We start from the raw sequence: 17,641 nt of genomic DNA, 5'->3' as shown, positions 1-17,641 counted from the left end.
TAAAAATCTTTTTACCCAATTTACCTTGAACTTCAACTATCTTAGACTCATAATATTCATAGTCGTCTGCTTTCTTTGGTTCATAAGGTATAACAAGTTTGTATGCTTTGCCTTCTTTAAGGTTTGAAAACCTTCTGTCAAAATTTTCTTTGACTGCTAACAAACCTTCTATGTCTAAGTCTTCAAATTTCGCACCATTTTTAGTCACAATAGCAAACTTAACTGGTTCGATGTTCCAAAACTTTGTCAAATGTAGACTTTTCAAAATGGTAGAAGTAAACATTCAAATAAGCGAATGGGTCTAGTTCTTCTTTGACTTCTGTCATGTACTTGTTGACTGAAATATATTTCGTCATCTTTTCTATCGGATAAAAAAATATTTTTTTTAAATTTACTCAGAAAAATTTTTCTTTGTATATACACCATTCTGAACATCTAAAAGATTTTTGACATTTGCCAAGAATGTTCGTTTAGACGCTGCCATATAACCATATTCTTGACAATATTGTTTATACGAATCGTACAATGACCTTCTATCTAAACACTCAAAGTTAGTCTCATCTATGAACAGTTCATATACACTCTTGTTTGCTTCTAAACAATGTTTGTCTTTCTTCGGTATGTGGAATTTGTCTTGGATTGAACTTTGAAATATCTAATGTCATGAAAATATGAGAACAAGTGGTTGTAAAAGTTAGGTGTCAAAGTTTCTGCTAAGTCGTCAAAATATTCTGTATCTTGCATATGAGAATCTGACGTTCTGACAACTACATATCTTCTGTCAGAACTTTCTAACTTCATCGGAACAACATTGTTTGAAACCATGATGAAATTTGCACATTTTCACAAACTCTTTGGTCTTTATATTTTCTTTCAACAACTCCAACTTTGTCTGTTATAAGACTCTTCAAAGCATCTGAGTTTAAAACCTTTGTTGTATCTATACTTTGAAGTTCGTTACATACTATAAGTTTCATATTCTCTATTGAAGAGTTAAATTTACCGCAGATGTTTTCTAAGTTTGTCATATTAGGGTTCGAATAGCCCTCTAACAGTTTCACAAGATATCTGTAAAGAAAGTGTTCTTACCAGTTCCTGTTTTCCAATTATAATGAGAGCAGTTTCATTTTTAGCACTTGGATGTTGTAAGATGTTTGCAAACCAACATAAGATATACTCATAGACTCTTTCGTTCCATTGCATATAATTTTCTTTGACATGGTCTAACCAAGCTTCTATAACATTTTTCTTTCCATTCTACTTGTTCGTATTTATATCCAGTGAAGATAGAATAGAAGTTTGGAGATGGTGTTATAGAACTTTATACCACGAACTGAAAAATCTTCTAACTTTGACAATAAGATTCCAAGCATCTAACATCTTCATACCAACTTGTACGACTTTTATTTTCTTAAGTTTCTGTCTACATTCTTGTTCTGAAACTATTGTCGCTCTTGGTTTGTTAAAGACTACATCCCATTCTTTCATAACATAACATTCTGGGGCAGAGGCAGAGTCGACATAAATGACTAAACGTTTCAAATTCTCGACTGCTTTGTTATAGTCTCGAAATGGACACATATTTCTGAACGCTTGGAAGTCATAAAAATCTGAAACGTCTATTCTGTACATTTTTATAAAAATAAAAAAAATATTTTTTTTATTCTTGACTTTGTTGTTGCATTTGTTCCATTTGTTGCATTTGTTGCATTTGTTGTTCTTGAGCTATTTGTTGTTGAAGTTGTTCTTGTAATACAATACTTTCACCAGTTGCATCTTCCAATTCGAAACTTTCTGCCGTCATTGACAAATACATAGGACATAAAAGTTTTACAGGAACAAAGTTTGCGTCAACTAAGGTTAAGTTTATGTTTGCTAAAGTGTTTGAGTTTACTAAAGCTGAAAACTCTGCATTCGAATGAACAATAGGCAAACCAGCAGAGAAAGTGTTGTTTATACGCATGAGTATCTTTTGGTCATAGTAGTTTCTGTCGACATTCGAATAGCACTTTGAACCTAAGTTTGAAACAATATATAAAATAGGTGTACTTAAAGTCAATGGAACAGACAAACCTTGTATGACACCTTTTCCTGTTATAGGAACTGTTGGTAGTAAAAACCAGATATAAGTTTTGTATTATAGCTCATATCGTTTATACTAAACTCAGTCGGACATCCAAACATAATGAAACCTGCTCTAGTTGCAGCACATGTTACATCCGTCCTTAAAGTATTAAATAAGTCAACAAAACCTGTTGGTGGTATATCTGAGTAAGTATCTTCAAAGAAGTATTTTTTACCATTCACAACAACAAAGTCTTCTGGTGTCAAAAGAGCAAAACAGGCTTTAGTCGTCATCGTGTTTAAGGTCAGTTTACAATATCGTCCTTGAGGACTTTGTAAGTTTGTTGTTATAGAATTATATGACTCAGGGTTTTTAGTCGTAATAGTATAAACCACTATGTCTTCTGCCATTTACTTAGCAAATAAATTTTAATGAAATGTTGTGGTCGTCAAATATTTTTATAACGTCTGGGAAACTATATTTTAAGTTCAAGGTTTCACCTCCTTTCATAACGTATATCTTGTCAATGACATTATATGAAACACCACAGCAAGCAATGTCAGGCTCTATTTCTTTGATGTTTATATCGTCTGCCTCTGTCAAAAGTTTCAATAGTTCTTTCAAAATTTCATGAGGTGCGATGACATATGAGTTCACTTTTACAGGGTTGTGTTCGACCAAGTTTAACATTATACCTAAAGCTTGACAAATCTTCTCCTGAGTTTTAAGTTTGTCTTTCAGTTGTTGGTAGTCGTTTCGAATATCTGCAACAGAATTAAGTCTCTGCTAACTTCAGGATATGTTGGTTGTTCTTTTACAGGAACTATTGTTATACCATCTTCGTCTTCGTATGGTTTCCCCACTTCAACATCTCTTTCTTTGACATTGACAACAACACTTTGACTGTTTGTTTGAGTTGGTGAATTTAACTTCACATCTGCCACCGCCATTAAACCTTTTGAAAACACTTACGCTTCTATTTTTCGGAAATGACATTTTACTTAGAATATAAAAGATGGACGTATTTGAGTATCTTCGAATTGAAGCAAAACAAAGTTTACACACACAAACAATACAAGTTCATTGATAGAATAGTTCTTTATACAAACAATGGAAAATGTTATAGAATAGCAGTCTTTGCTGAACCAAATATTTTCATAAAGCAAAGAAAGTTGGTATAACCGAGATGGTGAAAGTTCTTGAAGCAGACAAAAATATAACAACAAAACTGACCGATATTTCTAAAGGTAAGTTTATAATACAATACTATGTCAAAACTGGCGTACTGTCAATATTTGACGGAGAGAAGTCAGTTCAAGAACAACTTACTGACTGCTGCCAAAATCTGCTCGATGGAAGCTGTCGTTATACCAATCTGAGGAGCCCCAGCAGGTTTCATCGAACGAATTTTCAAAGAGCATCTTCCGTGAAAAGTGCTATTGGTTTTGTAAACTTCTTTTGCTTTCAATTCATTGGACCGTCTCTGTCACCAGTATATTGTATTTGAACTGTACCAACAGTTGAAATACCACCCATAAAGTCTTCTGAGTCAGCAAATGGAATGCCAAGCCAAAAGTTTGAACGGTCTCCATGATTGAGTTTTTGACCTCCTGTATGAGTCCATACTTTCACATATGGCATAATAGAACTTTGCATTTCAGGGTTAATGGTTGTTGTGAAGTTGTTGTTAAAGTTCATAGCATCTAATGTCAAGTTGTATGACCTCATATCCTCAACTGTAGAATATTCTTCTCTTGGATAATATTTGCCATCTATGTTTATATGATATTTAATACCGGGGTTGTAGAAACAAGAATAGTCATTTATAGTTCGTCTGAACAGTACAAACATAGTATCTGCATGTTTCATTGCAGTTGTTAAGGCAATATCTGTTCTTGCACCTGGGTCAGCACTTTGGTTTCCAACTTCACCTGCAAAGTCTTTGACAGATATTTGGTGTATAGGGAACATAAGTGGAACTGCAATATATTGGCAGCTAAAGCATTTGAAATATCTGGGTCCACATATAGACTGCAAGTCTGCTTTCTATTCTCTTGCATTCAAATTTTTCGTGTGAACTTAACTGGTCCCAAGCAGTTCCAGCAGCATTGAAGTAGTAGTTTACTTCAGTGCTGAGGTTTGAGAAACAAAGTCTAAGTCAACTTTGTCTTTGCAAAAGTCGGCGAATGACGTTTGATTTGTTCCCTTTACGTCTGTAAGAGTGAATGGGTCTTGTGTTGGTGCAATGACTAAGTTATTTGCTTTGAGTAAGTTCGATAGAAATTTTTCCTGCCCAGTTTGCAAGTATCTTAAAAACCTGAAGATGAGGAAAGATGACAAAGGAACTCTAAGTTTCAGTTTTACTTTAGTGACAGCAGTTCCATCTGAACCAGAAAGGTTAACATAAACTCCTGGAACGTTAGGGTCAAGTCTTCTTATTTTTCTCAATGGTGGCGTACTGGTCTGTTTGTTCTCTAGCTGTGGTTGTACTGAGTTTCTCAAGCGAACATTCATAGTTTGCCCATGTTACTGTTGGACTAAGTCAGAGTTAGAATATATCTTATATCCCATGAAAACTTCTGGAGCATATTGGTATTCCGACATAGAAAATTCCATTGCAACCTTTCTTGTCAGACAACTTGGCAGAAGGTTTTATTTCAATGTCTTGTTCCACGTATAAGAATGAGTTGTCAATAGAAATATATGAAACCTGTCGCAAGCAATATCTACTGTTGTTGAAGAACCTTCTCCAAACTCACCTACGTTTCCATAAGAAACAGCAGTTGTATATTCGTAAGTTCCAGGAACTATTTCTGACCTTCTAATGGCATTGTCGCATTCGTTATACCATTCGGAAACATTTCCATTCATAGCATCCAAAACTGTTGGCGTTATATTCTGAGCGGCGTACATTTCATATGAGTAAAAATATAGAATAGTTGGATTTATATGTCATAATAGAACCCACTGACCAAGCTTTACTTTCTTCCTGACTGAGTTTTTAACTCTTCTTTTTCCTTCATTGCCCTCTGCTTGAAGTTGTTGCATCTTTGCATTATGTTCATCTAGTATGTTGCAAATTTCCCATGTCCTTTTTGCCTTTTGGCTCTGGTCGCCCATCTCAGGTAACCTATATCCTAGAAAGAGTTTGTCATAGTCTGTATTTGAGTCTTCGCGTATTGTTTGCATGACTCTTTCCTGAGTTTCCGGTTCAAGCTCTTCAAACAGTGCCTGTCCATATGGAATAAGCTCGTTTCCAAATATATGTTTTTGTAGCCATTCTGGTTTTCTTTCCATGTTACCAACTATATCTTTTGTGAATGGGAAAGCTTTTACCCAATCTTTCAGTCTTGCGTCGTTTATTTCTGTAGTTGGTTTTATTTTGTCAAGGAACATGTTTTTCAATACTAACATTTCATTTGGTACTGTCCATTTGAGTTTTCTTAAATATTCATCCCTTCTCGTTCATTGTCTGCAAAGTAAGTTTTTATGACATTTTGTAAACTTTCGTTTGCAAGGTCATGTACAATAGGTTCTCTTCCTTCTCTTCCCTAACTTTCTTTCTAAACTCTTCACCAAATATACCATCTCTATGGTTCTGTGTAGTTCTTTGAGATAAATGTTCTAGAACGTCAGGTGTTATATTTCCATCAGCCATGTTCATTTCATACTGGTCCAAAATATCTGCATGTTTCATATCTTTCAATGGCATTAAAGCCGCGCTGAAAATACCAGCTATATCTGGTTCACCATTGACTTCCATTGCGTCTACAACTTCTTGGAATTGTGGTTGTAAGTTTATGAACCACCTATCCGGATTAGCTTTATGACCCCATCTCATTGTAGTTCCATCGTCTGCAGAAACAAAAGTAGGTTTGTTTCCATCTTGGTTAGGTTCTGAATGAACTTTAAACAATGTTTCATTTCTATATGTTTTCTTGAAATTTAACCTTTTATTTTTCACCGAGTTCATCCGAAGATTGAACGTTAAATGCTCGTAAGTAAAAAGGGTTGTTGTATTTGTGTACATTTTTTCAGTTCTTCCATTCTATGCTGAATATTTTCATCTGGTGTTGGAGTCTTTTGTATGTCGGCAAACATTTTTCGATATTCTTCTACTATGTCAGCCGAATTTTTTTTAGACTCTTGGAAATATTCCATATTCTCCGCATACTCTTGTTGAGGGTCAAGATTTTTCGGCTGTTCCAAATCTTCATCTAGTTCTGTGAAGTTAGTTTCCAAAGGAAGGACTTGTTCGTTTCCTTCAGGCTCTTCTAGCTGTTGTTGCTGAACTATTTCTTCCATGTCTGGTTGTATCTGAACTTCTTCCTGTGGAGTTTCTTGTACCTCATCTGCTGGCATTTCATATATTCCGAGACCGTTTTCAACAATTTCCCTATCTACGTCATCCGCATTCATAAGCTTTTGTTCTTTCGTTCCGTCTCTATTTTTTACGCGTTTCATGACGAAAGTTGAATTGTCATTTAGCTCTGACATCAAATATCTCGGAGTAAATTCATCCATGTCATTTGGATGATATGCTATTAAATCATATCCCTTAGCGAGCTTGTATTTTCCAGGTTTGAGATTATATCCGTTTTGGTGCTGAGCCATAAAGCTAAATAGGTTCGGGTCAGTATTTCCATCCTTGAACTTTCCAATAGCTTCTTTATATCTGTCACTAAAGTCAACAGTATCTGGGAAACCACACTCTTCTTTAAGCATTTTTAAGAATTCTTGGTTTCCTTGTTCTCTACTTCTTTTATGTCCTTGCTCTGTTTGTGGTTGTTGTTGTGCAGGGTTTTGAACTGTTGGTTGCTGTGTGGTTTTGAACTGTTGGTTGTTGTGTGGTTTTGTTTGCTTGTTGTTGTTGTGTGCTGGATTTTGAACTGTTGGTTGTTGTGTTGGTTTTGGTGCATGCTTGTGTCTGTGTCCATGTGACGATGTAAATGTTTTAGGTAGTCCTGGTGCAGGTGCTTCTCTTGGAGGGTTTGGTGGTATATAAGTTCCACTAGCTAGTATATAAGTTCCACCAGCTGGTATATAAGTTCCACCAGCTGGCACATATGTTCCATCTGCAGCGTAATGTCCTACCTGACTTTTCGTTTTAAGAAAGCATTTACTAGGTCTGTTTTGGTCTGTTGTAACTCTTTTTCTTGACTTTTCACAACAGTTGCTCTAACGGCGTCATAGGCACTTTGAACTGCCTGTCTCGTTGCTGCATCTGTTATTTTCGTCATATTTTGTGCTACTTCTCTTAACTCTTTGTCGAAACCTTCAGACTTCAGTTTCTTTCCAGATGAGAAGTCGTTCACTTGTTTCACCTTACTATGAAGAGCTTCGAAGGCGTTCTTAAAGTCAGCATTTGTTAAAGCTTCATTTGAACTGTCTTCATCCGCTTGTATTTTTGTCCTTATTGACCCTATGAGTTGGGCTGCTTTAGCGTTGGCTTGGGCATCTAACCAGTCATTGTTAGCTTTTATATATTCTGCGCTTTTCATTGCCTTTTGCATAGCCGCGTCGTTATTTTTACTTTCTTGTGCTAAGTTTTCATACTGTACGGTTTGGTTTTGCAACTGTAAAAGTTTTTCTGCCTTTACATTTGCTTCAACTTCTTTTTTATACTCATCGCTATCCATATATGTCTTCAGGGCTTTTTGTTTTATCTCTTCATCTTTCAGTATTTTATATTGAGTAGTATGGTTTTTCAAATTTATGACATCTTGTTCCATTTTTGCTACTTCTGCTGCTTTTTCTGACACTTTTTTCGCATATTCCTCTGTACTTAGTTCTTTCAGTTGTTCTTCTTTCTTCTTTTTCTCTACGTTTAACTCATTGAGTTTCTTTGTGTGTCTGTCATATTCTAGTTTCTTTTCGTTTTCACTTATTTGTTTCTGTATGTCTATGTTTGACTTTTTGACATCTGTTATTTGATTTTTGAGTGAACTCAAATTCATTTGACTTTGAGGGTTATAAGCTGTTCCGTCTGCAGCTCCACCATAGCCTGCCATTTTCGCTAAAAGTGCCGCTCTTAAACCTCCACTCTGTGCACCAATAACTCGGTTTAAAAGCATAGGGTTGCTTGACATTTGTTGCAACATAGTGGGGTCATTCATCATTTGTTGTTGCAACTGTTGTTGTGGTGTCAGTTTTACTATTGGATGTTTCAATGCTCTCTTCCTCTTACGTATATTCTTACGTAGCTTACGTGGCATTTTAAGTGAAGTAAAAAACGGTTTTTGACAGATGTTTATATGACACTTTTTGTTCAGCACAAAAAACTACTCGGTCAAAGTGTTGTCAGTTTTGTAAAATAACCGTCCTATCTCATTCTATAAGGGAAAAGGCTTCTCAAAGTATACTTCCTTGGAACGCCTGTAACTTTTCCTGTAGCGACGATAGACCCTTACTTGTCCGGACAAAGTTATACTATTTTGAGTGCTCTACAAAAAAGTCAACGGCGACGACTCTCAAAAACCGTTGTGTAAAAAGTTTTACCGTTGGACAAAAAAGTATATATAGAAAACAAAAAACGTTTATAGTTCATTCAATATTTGAGATGGAACGGTTTTCCAACGGTAACTATTAAATAAAATAAAAAAATAGAGGGGGTTCCGTTGACGAAAACGGTTTATTTTAAACTTTTCTATGAGTAGTCCGAAAAAAAACATTTCATTTTTCATAATGTACGCGTCTCGAACAGTGAAGCCCAATTCAATAGAATACTATCTCGAAAAACAAGAAGCTGACACTGCTATTCAGTCTTTAATACAGAACCAAGCTCAGGAGAACTCAAAAGACTCCCAATTCAAATCGACATCCAATTCGAAGCAATTAAAACTTGACTCGAATGTTTTAAAACCACAGCCGCACGAACAAATACAGCTCTAAGAATAGACCAAAGAATACCGAACAAAGAGTTGAGGTCAAGATTGAAATTACAATCGGATGAGTATTTTTCCCTTAACAACCAGGGAAATACTCCATATAACCGTATCTACACAAATACCGTTAAAGAAACAATAACGGCATACACAAAACTCTGTCAATTGGTCCCCAACCAGGACCAATTGACGGACATTATATGTTCCTACCTTCCCATATTTGCTGAGTGTGTGGAAGGTAGGACATTGTTACAAGCTTGCTTACGTATGCCACCAAATCTCCGTCAACAATTTGCTCAAATTGTACATGAATTTAAAGCTTTTAACAACGGATACGATGAAGATGAAGTAGCAGATGAATTTGGGGAAGAAAAAACATTTTTCCCCTCATATAATACGCCTGCAACAGTATTTCCTACTAATGAATTTCACAACTATTGTGTCGTTCATTTAATTGTTGTGGATATGCCCACAGGTGAAGACATTCTCAGTGGTGACTTCATCGAAGTCTGTATCAATACAGAATTGGGAGAAGATGAGTTGCACAAATTCTCCTACGTCGAACATATATTCAAACCAGCACACCAACTCTTTATCGAAACTGAAATAACACTCACACAAAATATGTCCATCTCATTTAAATCCAAATCAGGACGTCCATACAGAATTTGGATGAACTACGTCCTCTTCCACTCGCCGACGATGACGAAGAAGAGGAAGAAGAGGAGGAGGAAGAAGAAGAGTCCTCCGAATTCACACCAGAAGACTAACAATTTTCCGAATAAAAACTTCATTTATACTAAACATCATCAGGGCTAGAAGGGGCGCAGCCCCTGGAAGCCCCACTCCCTTTTTTTTTTTTTTTTTTTTTTTATATAGAAACTTCCACCGAACAAATCTACAAATGTTAGACCATTCGGTAGTTTCTTAAGTTCTCTCAATATAATATCTTTACATCTACTCTTATTTCCAAAGAACGGTAACGGTGGTTTTGTAAAATTCATTTATATATAATAATAAAAATGTTTTTACCTGAAAAGTGACAAAACATGAAAACATATATAATTTGTGAAAAGCGACACAAAAAAGTTAACGGCTGGTCGGCTGGGGTTCGGTCCTCCTCTTGGGTCTTGGGAAAAACATCTTCAGGGCTAGAGGGCGCAACGCGCCTGGAAGCCCTCCGAATAAAAACTTCATTTATACTAAACATCTTCAGGGCTAGAGGGCGCAACGCGCCTGGAAGCCCCACTACCTTTTTTTTTGAATATCAATAGAAATTGTCTGAAAATAAAAAATAAATTTGGAAAGAAGCAAAAAATAATATTAAGCATTTAATACTTGTATAAAAAAAAACAAAACATATAATTAGTTGGTTCTTAAACCAGTTGTTGCTGTAAAAGCCCTCATCTTGTTCGGATTTTGGTAACTGATTTGAGCAGTGGTAAGATATGGAGTATTATACTGGATGTTTTGGTATTCTATTGGATCCTTGTGCTTTAAATGAGAAGCCTCGCTTGGAGACAAATCATTTATCGATCTATCTGACATTGCAACGCTCTTTGATGAGAGTGGAACTGCAGCATTTGAGAAACCACACCTTTCCATGCGAACGTTAGAAGGAATGTTAACGCCAGAGTTTCCTTGGTATTTCGGATAAGAAGAGTGGGATGTAGACTCCATAGGTGATATGCGCTGCTGAGTTACATTGATTGGTTGTCTGGAATAAGGTGTTGGCTCTCTTGACCCAATCAAATTGCGGTTCAAACTCCAATAAACTTCGTGATTAGATTTGTACTTAGGATAATCTTTCATGTGTGTTGAGACAAGATCCATTTCTTGTTTCTTGTCAGAATGAGTGATTTCAGAATGCCAATATCCGGATTGTTCCATTCTTGTTCTTGTTTTCTCTGAAACAGTAAATCCGCGTGTTACTGGTGCTCTTGTAACAGGTTCTTCTGGAAATGTTGGATTAAGGTGTAAAGGGCTCATTCTTGTATTTGAAGAGAAGCCGGATTCGTGTCGTGATGTGTTGGTTGTGATCTGGCGACCAGTGACTGTTGTTGTAGCTGGTCTTTGAAAAAATCTATTGTATGTTGTCTCATAAATGTTGCAAGACATTTTTTTGAATGTAAATAATTGATTTTGAATTTTGTTCGTTATTTCATTGATATCGGTATCAGAAGCTGTATTTCATTGCCCAGGATGTCATTGATCTAATAAGTAATTTGGATGACTTTTTCAATCATTACAATGAGGTTTTGATCTGAATTTGAATTTAATTTGCCTTAAAAGAGGCCGAACTTCGGGATATAGATTGTGTAGTATTATGCAATGACATATTTTTTCTCCTTGAGCATTTTTGTGACAGAAAAATTTCTTTCAATAGAGATCAATTCTTTTTGTTCATGAAATAATATACCAAGATAGATCATAAGAGAATGCAAATATCAGATTAAGCATTAACAAATCTTTGCTTGACTTATACACAGATTTTTGTTCACAAGAAATAAAAAGTGACAATTCGAACAAAATGAAAGAATTTCTGAAGAAAATTGATGCTTTTGATAAAATAGAGAACCAAGATTTAATAATTAGTGAAGACAAAATGTATTACATTTCTCAGGCAATGTCTTTCCTATCAACTTTCCTTATTTTTGCTCAAATAATTTTAATGGTAACTCCAAAAATTCACAGAGATCTTTCTACTGATCATATTTACTCTCTCAGAACAGATTTAGTTAATGTCTCGCTAAATTTTCTTATCAATCAGCCATGCGAAGTCCTACATCTTGACATTTTAGATTCAATTGGTCATAAGCAGCTTTTAGTTAACGATACACTCAAATGGAGAAGGGTAAATCAAGAAAAAGGATTTATGGAACTCTACAACAAGAAAAAACAATGTCATTCTTGCTATGATTTTTATGATAACAGATTCTGTTGCAACGGCTGCGAAAAGCTCAAAGAAATTTACCACTCTAACAACAAAACAGCCACCCCTGAAAATTGGACTCAATGCAAGCCAGAAAACAAACAAAAATTTGATCCGAACGAAAAGTGCCATGTAAAAGGTAAAATCAGTGTTAACAGAGTTCCTGGCAGCTTCCACCTTGCCATCGGCCAGAGCATTGAAGACTACGGCCATCAGCACATTTTATTAGACGATTATCAGACAATAACCTTCGACCACGACATTATCGACCTCCGATTTGGTGCCAACATCCCTATGACCTCCCATCCTCTCCGCGGGACCCATATTAAATCAACAGGGGAGCCTCTTGCAACAGAATACAATTTAATTATCACTCCGATCGTTTTCTACGCCGATGGACAGTACATCGAGAAGGGATTCGAGTACGTCTACTTCTACTCCATGACTTACCATCTAGTTCCGGGAATCTACTTCTATTATTCTTTCACACCGTATACAATCGCTGTTACGTGGCAGAGCCGCAGCTTCAGGTCATTCCTCATCTCGACTGGAGGGCTTCTGTCCGGAATTTACGCGATTTTCTCAATGGTTTCCACATTTTTGGAAAAATCTGACCAGAAGAAGAAAAAGGTAGAGACAAAGGCTGAGGCTGTCGCAGAAAAGCCGGAGCAAAAAGTTGCTGCAAATTAATTTCCGAAATTTTTATTATTTTTTTGTTTCATTATTTTATTTCATAGATTTTATATAATAAAATATTTATTTATATTCGAATTAATTTAATTGTCATCAAATAATTTGATTTTTTATTAAAGAAAAATCGGAATTTTGATTAATCTGAAATTTGTTTGGTAAATCGCTTTTTTGTTGCATGCTAAGTTCGGTCAACGATAGAAATTGAGTGGAAATTAATCGTCGAGGAAGTACGATTATGTAAAGTAAAAAAATGTTGTGGGATTTTTAATATTATATATTATTTTATAATAAAAATTTTTTGAGTCATTTTAAGAAGCACATATAATTTTTTGAATTTAAAAATTAAAGTAGTGTCAAACGAATTTATCACTTAATTTAATACTCAGATTTCTTAAAATTAATGAAAAAAAGGTTTTCTGAGAACTTTTGAGAATGGTTTTCAAATTCCATTATTGAAAATATATAGGTATTGTATGAAATTCAAACTCTATATTTATTAAAATTCTAAATTTTTAATAAAATAACTTTTCAGAGGAATATGATTTTGAATGGTTGATTAATAAGTATAAAAATGTCTACGATTTTAAGGAGGGAATTGTTCCTTATGAGGTATACATCATAACTATATACCTCATAAGGAACAATTCCCTCTTGATAGCTGGGAAACTTTCTCTGAATAACTTATCATTTGGAGAAAGTTTCCCAGCTATCTATTAGAAACTAAAGGCTGTGAGGCACTAATATATAATCAGTGCCTCATAGCCTTTAGTTTCTTATTAAAAACGAGAAAACTTGTTCGAAATGATAAACAATTTCGAACAAGTTTTCTCATTTTAAGGAGGGAATTGTTCCTTATGAGGTATACATCATAACTATATACCTCATAAGGAACAATTCCCCTTGATATCCTGGATATTTTTGAATATATTTTTTTAATTAAAGTTCTCAAAAGTATTATCAAAAGTGATTTTTAAAAATATCTCCAATTAATTAACTAATTAAAAGTATTATATTTTTAAAATTAAATAGTTTTTCAATTTTTTTGAAGGAATTGAGATACTTCCCACGACAATAAAATTGAGAGGTTTACATTATGACTGATCTTAGCATGCAACATTATTACGTTCAAGAATATAAAATGTTGCATGCTAAGATCAGTCATAATGTAAACCTCTCAATTTTATTGTCGTGGGAAGTATCTCAATTCCTTCAAAAAAATTGAAAAACTATTTAATTTTAAAAATATAATACTTTTAATTAGTTAATTAATTGGAGATATTTTTAAAAATCACTTTTGATAATACTTTTGAGAACTTTAATTAAAAAAATATATTCAAAAATATCCAGGATATCAAGGGGAATTGTTCCTTATGAGGTATATAGTTATGATGTATCCCTCATAAGGAACAATTCCCTCCTTAAAATGAGAAAACTTGTTCGAAATTGTTTATCATTTCGAACAAGTTTTCTCGTTTTTAATAAGAAACTAAAGGCTATGAGGCACTGATTATATTAGTGCCTCACAGCCTTTAGTTTCTAATAGATAGCTGGGAAACTTTCTCCAAATGATAAGTTATTCAGAGAAAGTTTCCCAGCTATCAAGAGGGAATTTTCCTTATGAGGTATATAGTTATGATGTATACCTCATAAGGAACAATTCCCTCCTTAAAATCGTAGACATTTTTATACTTATTAATCAACCATTCAAAATCATATTCCTCTGAAAAGTTATTTTATTAAAAATTTAGAATTTTAATAAATATAGAGTTTGAATTTCATACAATACCTATATATTTTCAATAATGGAATTTGAAAACCATTCTCAAAAGTTCTCAGAAAACCTTTTTTTCATTAATTTTAAGAAATCTGAGTATTAAATTAAGTGATAAATTCGTTTGACACTACTTTAATTTTTAAATTCAAAAAATTATATGTGCTTCTTAAAATGACTCAAAAAATTTTTATTATAAAATAATATATAATATTAAAAATCCCACAACATTTTTTTACTTTACATAATCGTACTTCCTCGACGATTAATTTCCACTCAATTTCTATCGTTGACCGAACTTAGCATGCAACAATCTTCTAATTCAACTTTTGAAAAATAATGGCCAAAATCGGATTTATATCTCAAAGGAATAGTATTTTGCATTTACGTATAGTTAAGTTATCAACTTTTAGCAATTCCTCGTTCATTATTTGGAAGGAATCAATGATAATTGGATTAGTTAAATTATATTTCAAATTTTGTAAAGCTAACAATTTGAGAGATAAATTCAATTTTGAACAGAAATCGACTAATAAAATTTTTGAGTAAGCTATCAATTATGAAATATTAAGTATCATAAATATTAATAAAAACATTAAATATTATTACAACTCCATAAACGCTTATATGGTTCTAAAACAATAACCTCTTGAATTAATATAAATATATTTTGAACATTGAAAAAGCTGATTCTCAAAAACTCTTTATTTATGAATTCAAATCGATTAAAAAAAAAAGGGAGTGGGGCCTCCAGGCACTTCGTGCCCTCTAGCCCTGAAGATGTTTAGTATAACTTTGTCCGGACAAGTAAGGGTCTATCGTCGCTACAGGAAAAGTTACAGGCGTTCCACGGAAGTATACTTTGAGAAGCCTTTTCTCCCTTATAGAATGAGATAGGACGGTTATTTTACAAAACTGACAACACTTTGACCGAGTAGTTTTTTGTGCTGAACAAAAAGTGTCATATAAACATCTGTCAAAAACCGCTTTTTAACTTCACTTAAAATGCCACGTAAGCTACGTAAGAATATACGTAAGAGGAAGGGAGCATTGAAACATCCAATAGTAAAACTGACACCACAACAACAGTTGCAACAACAAATGATGAATGACCCCACTATGTTGCAACAAATGTCAAGCAACCCTATGCTTTTAAACCGAGTTATTGGTGCACAGAGTGGAGGTTTAAGAGCGGCACTTTTAGCGAAAATGGCAGGCTATGGTGGAGCTGCAGACGGAACAGCTTATAACCCTCAAAGTCAAATGAATTTGAGTTCACTCAAAAATCAAATAACAGATGTCAAAAAGTCAAACATAGACATACAGAAACAAATAAGTGAAAACGAAAAGAAACTAGAATATGACAGACACACAAAGAAACTCAATGAGTTAAACGTAGAGAAAAAGAAGAAAGAAGAACAACTGAAAGAACTAAGTACAGAGGAATATGCGAAAAAAGTGTCAGAAAAAGCAGCAGAAGTAGCAAAAATGGAACAAGATGTTATAAATTTGAAAAACCATACTACTCAATATAAAGTACTGAAAGATGAAGAAATAAAACAAAAAGCTCTGAAGACATATATGGATAGCGATGAGTATAAAAAAGAAGTTGAAGCAAATGTAAAGGCAGAAAAACTTTTACAGTTGCAAAACCAAACCGTACAGTATGAAAACTTAGCACAAGAAAGTAAAAATAACGACGCAGCCATGCAAAAGGCAATGAAAAGCGCAGAATATATAAAAGCTAATAATGACTGGTTAGATGCCCAAGCCAACGCTAAAGCAGCCCAACTTATAGGGTCAATAAGGACAAAAATACAAGCGGATGAAGACAGTTCAAATGAAGCTTTAATGAATGCTGACTTTAAGAACGCCTTCGAAGCTCTTCATAGTAAGGTGAAACTAGTGAACGACTTCTCATCTGGAAAGAAACTGAAGTCTGAAGGTTTCGACAAAGAGTTAAGAGAAGTAGCACAAAATATGACGAAAATAACAGATGCAGCAACGAGACAGGCAGTTCAAAGTGCCTATGACGCCGTTAGAGCAACTGTTGTGGAAAGTCAAGAAAAAGAGTTACAACAGACCAAAACAGACCTAGTAAATGCTTTCTTAAAAACGAAAAGTCAGGTAGGACATTATGCTGCAGATGGAACATATGTGCCAGCTGGTGGAACTTAGATACCACCAAACCCTCCAAGAGAAGCACCTGCACCAGGACTACCTAAAACATTTACATCGTCACATGGACACAGACACAGGCATGCACCAAAACCAACACAACAACCAACAGTTCAAAATCCAGCACCACAACCAACAGTTCAAAACACTGCACCACAACCAACAGTTCAAAACACCGCACCACAACCAACAGTTCAAAACACTGCACCACAACCAACAGTTCAAAACACTGCACAGCAACAACCACAAACAGAGCAAGGACATAAAAGAAGTAGAGAACAAGGAAACCAAGAATTCTTAAAAATGCTTAAGGAAAATTATGGTTACCCAGATACTCTTGACTTTAGTGACAGATATAAAGAAGCTATTAGAAAGTTCAAGGAAGGAAATACTGACCCGAACCTATTTAGCTTTATGGTTCAGCACCAAATGGGATATAATTTCAAACCTGGAAAATACAAGCTCGCTAAGGGATATGATTTAATAGCATATCATCCAAATGACATGGATGAATTTACTCCGAGATATTTGGTGTCAGAGATAAATGATAATTCAACTATCTTCATGAAACGCGTAAAAAATAGAGACGGAACTGTAATAAACAGAAATTCATCAAAAGTGACAGCTCTCAATTTTGATGAATGAAATAATACTAAGCATAATACAATATTCTAGATTTAATTATAATTAGGAAAAAGTTAGTTTTGAGAGTACTTTTCATAGGCATATAGAATGAAATCTTCTGAAAAATAATATCACATAAACTCATATTATTTTCTAATATATAACTATTTGATATAAAAATCAAATTCAATGATCTTAAAAGCGAAGGATAAACCTCAAAATTTACGAATATAATGAGTGGGAATAGGCGTAAAGCAAAAATTGATATTTCATATGGTTTTATGATAGATAAGCATTATATTCCCACTCATTATATTCGTAAATTTTGAGGTTTATCCTTCGCTTTTAAGATCATTGAATTTGATTTTTATATAAAATAGTTATATATTAGAAAATAATATGAGTTTATGTGATATTATTTTTCAGAAGATTTTGTGTTCTTCTTCAAAATTTTACTTTTTTATTAAAAAGAATCTTTACAAAATATACATTTA

At 34.2% G+C, this 17,641-nt stretch overlaps 4 protein-coding genes and 4 pseudogenes across 8 annotated transcripts, besides 3 other annotated features; 4 read left to right on the top strand and 4 right to left on the bottom strand.

The window, feature by feature from the left end:
- Positions 1-8,745: part of a mobile genetic element that runs on past the window's edge.
- On the bottom strand, positions 1,661-1,963 carry TVAGG3_0012580 (uncharacterized protein; the record flags this gene model as incomplete). The annotated part of the gene is made up of 1 exon (XM_051219946.1): positions 1,661-1,963. One exon carries the CDS (start codon positions 1,961-1,963, stop codon positions 1,661-1,663), a length of 303 nt encoding a protein of 100 aa, XP_051104932.1.
- On the bottom strand, positions 5,011-5,461 carry TVAGG3_0012570 (annotated as a pseudogene). Its single transcript has one exon. A coding segment is annotated over exon 1 (451 nt).
- Positions 7,487-8,280, bottom strand: TVAGG3_0012560 (annotated as a pseudogene). The gene has a single exon. A coding segment is annotated over exon 1 (794 nt).
- A 252-nt stretch (positions 8,746-8,997) lies between the features above and the next one.
- TVAGG3_0012540 lies at positions 8,998-9,719 on the top strand (annotated as a pseudogene). The gene has a single exon. A coding segment is annotated over exon 1 (722 nt).
- Positions 9,720-10,012: 293 nt separating this feature from the next.
- On the bottom strand, positions 10,013-11,270 carry TVAGG3_0012530 (uncharacterized protein; the record flags this gene model as incomplete). The annotated part of the gene is made up of 1 exon (XM_001295945.1): positions 10,315-11,067. One exon carries the CDS (start codon positions 11,065-11,067, stop codon positions 10,315-10,317), a length of 753 nt encoding a protein of 250 aa, XP_001295946.1.
- A 51-nt stretch (positions 11,271-11,321) lies between these two features.
- On the top strand, positions 11,322-12,579 carry TVAGG3_0012520 (vesicle-mediated transport; the record flags this gene model as incomplete). The annotated part of the gene is made up of 1 exon (XM_001295946.2): positions 11,555-12,571. The coding sequence occupies one exon, from the start codon at positions 11,555-11,557 to the stop codon at positions 12,569-12,571; it is 1,017 nt and encodes a 338-aa protein (XP_001295947.1).
- A 2,771-nt stretch (positions 12,580-15,350) lies between these two features.
- Positions 15,351-15,780, top strand: TVAGG3_0012510 (annotated as a pseudogene). The gene has a single exon. A coding segment is annotated over exon 1 (430 nt).
- Positions 15,781-16,587: 807 nt separating this feature from the next.
- Positions 16,588-16,824, top strand: TVAGG3_0012500 (protein of unknown function, DUF4106 family; the record flags this gene model as incomplete). Its single annotated transcript, XM_051219945.1, has 1 exon — positions 16,588-16,824. The coding sequence occupies one exon, from the start codon at positions 16,588-16,590 to the stop codon at positions 16,822-16,824; it is 237 nt and encodes a 78-aa protein (XP_051104931.1).
- Positions 16,825-17,118: 294 nt separating this feature from the next.
- Positions 17,119-17,155: a mobile genetic element.
- Positions 17,119-17,155: a terminal%2Cinverted (terminal inverted repeat of Banshee-A3 transposon ID:TVAGG3_0012490).
- Positions 17,156-17,641: the final 486 nt, after the last annotated feature.

The sequence above is a fragment of the Trichomonas vaginalis genome, chromosome IV, assembly GCF_026262505.1.
Source record: "Trichomonas vaginalis G3 chromosome IV, whole genome shotgun sequence".
Lineage (NCBI taxonomy): Eukaryota > Parabasalia > Trichomonadida > Trichomonadidae > Trichomonas > Trichomonas vaginalis.
Note: the sequence above shows the minus strand (reverse complement) of the source record. Positions and strands in the feature narration are given on the sequence as shown.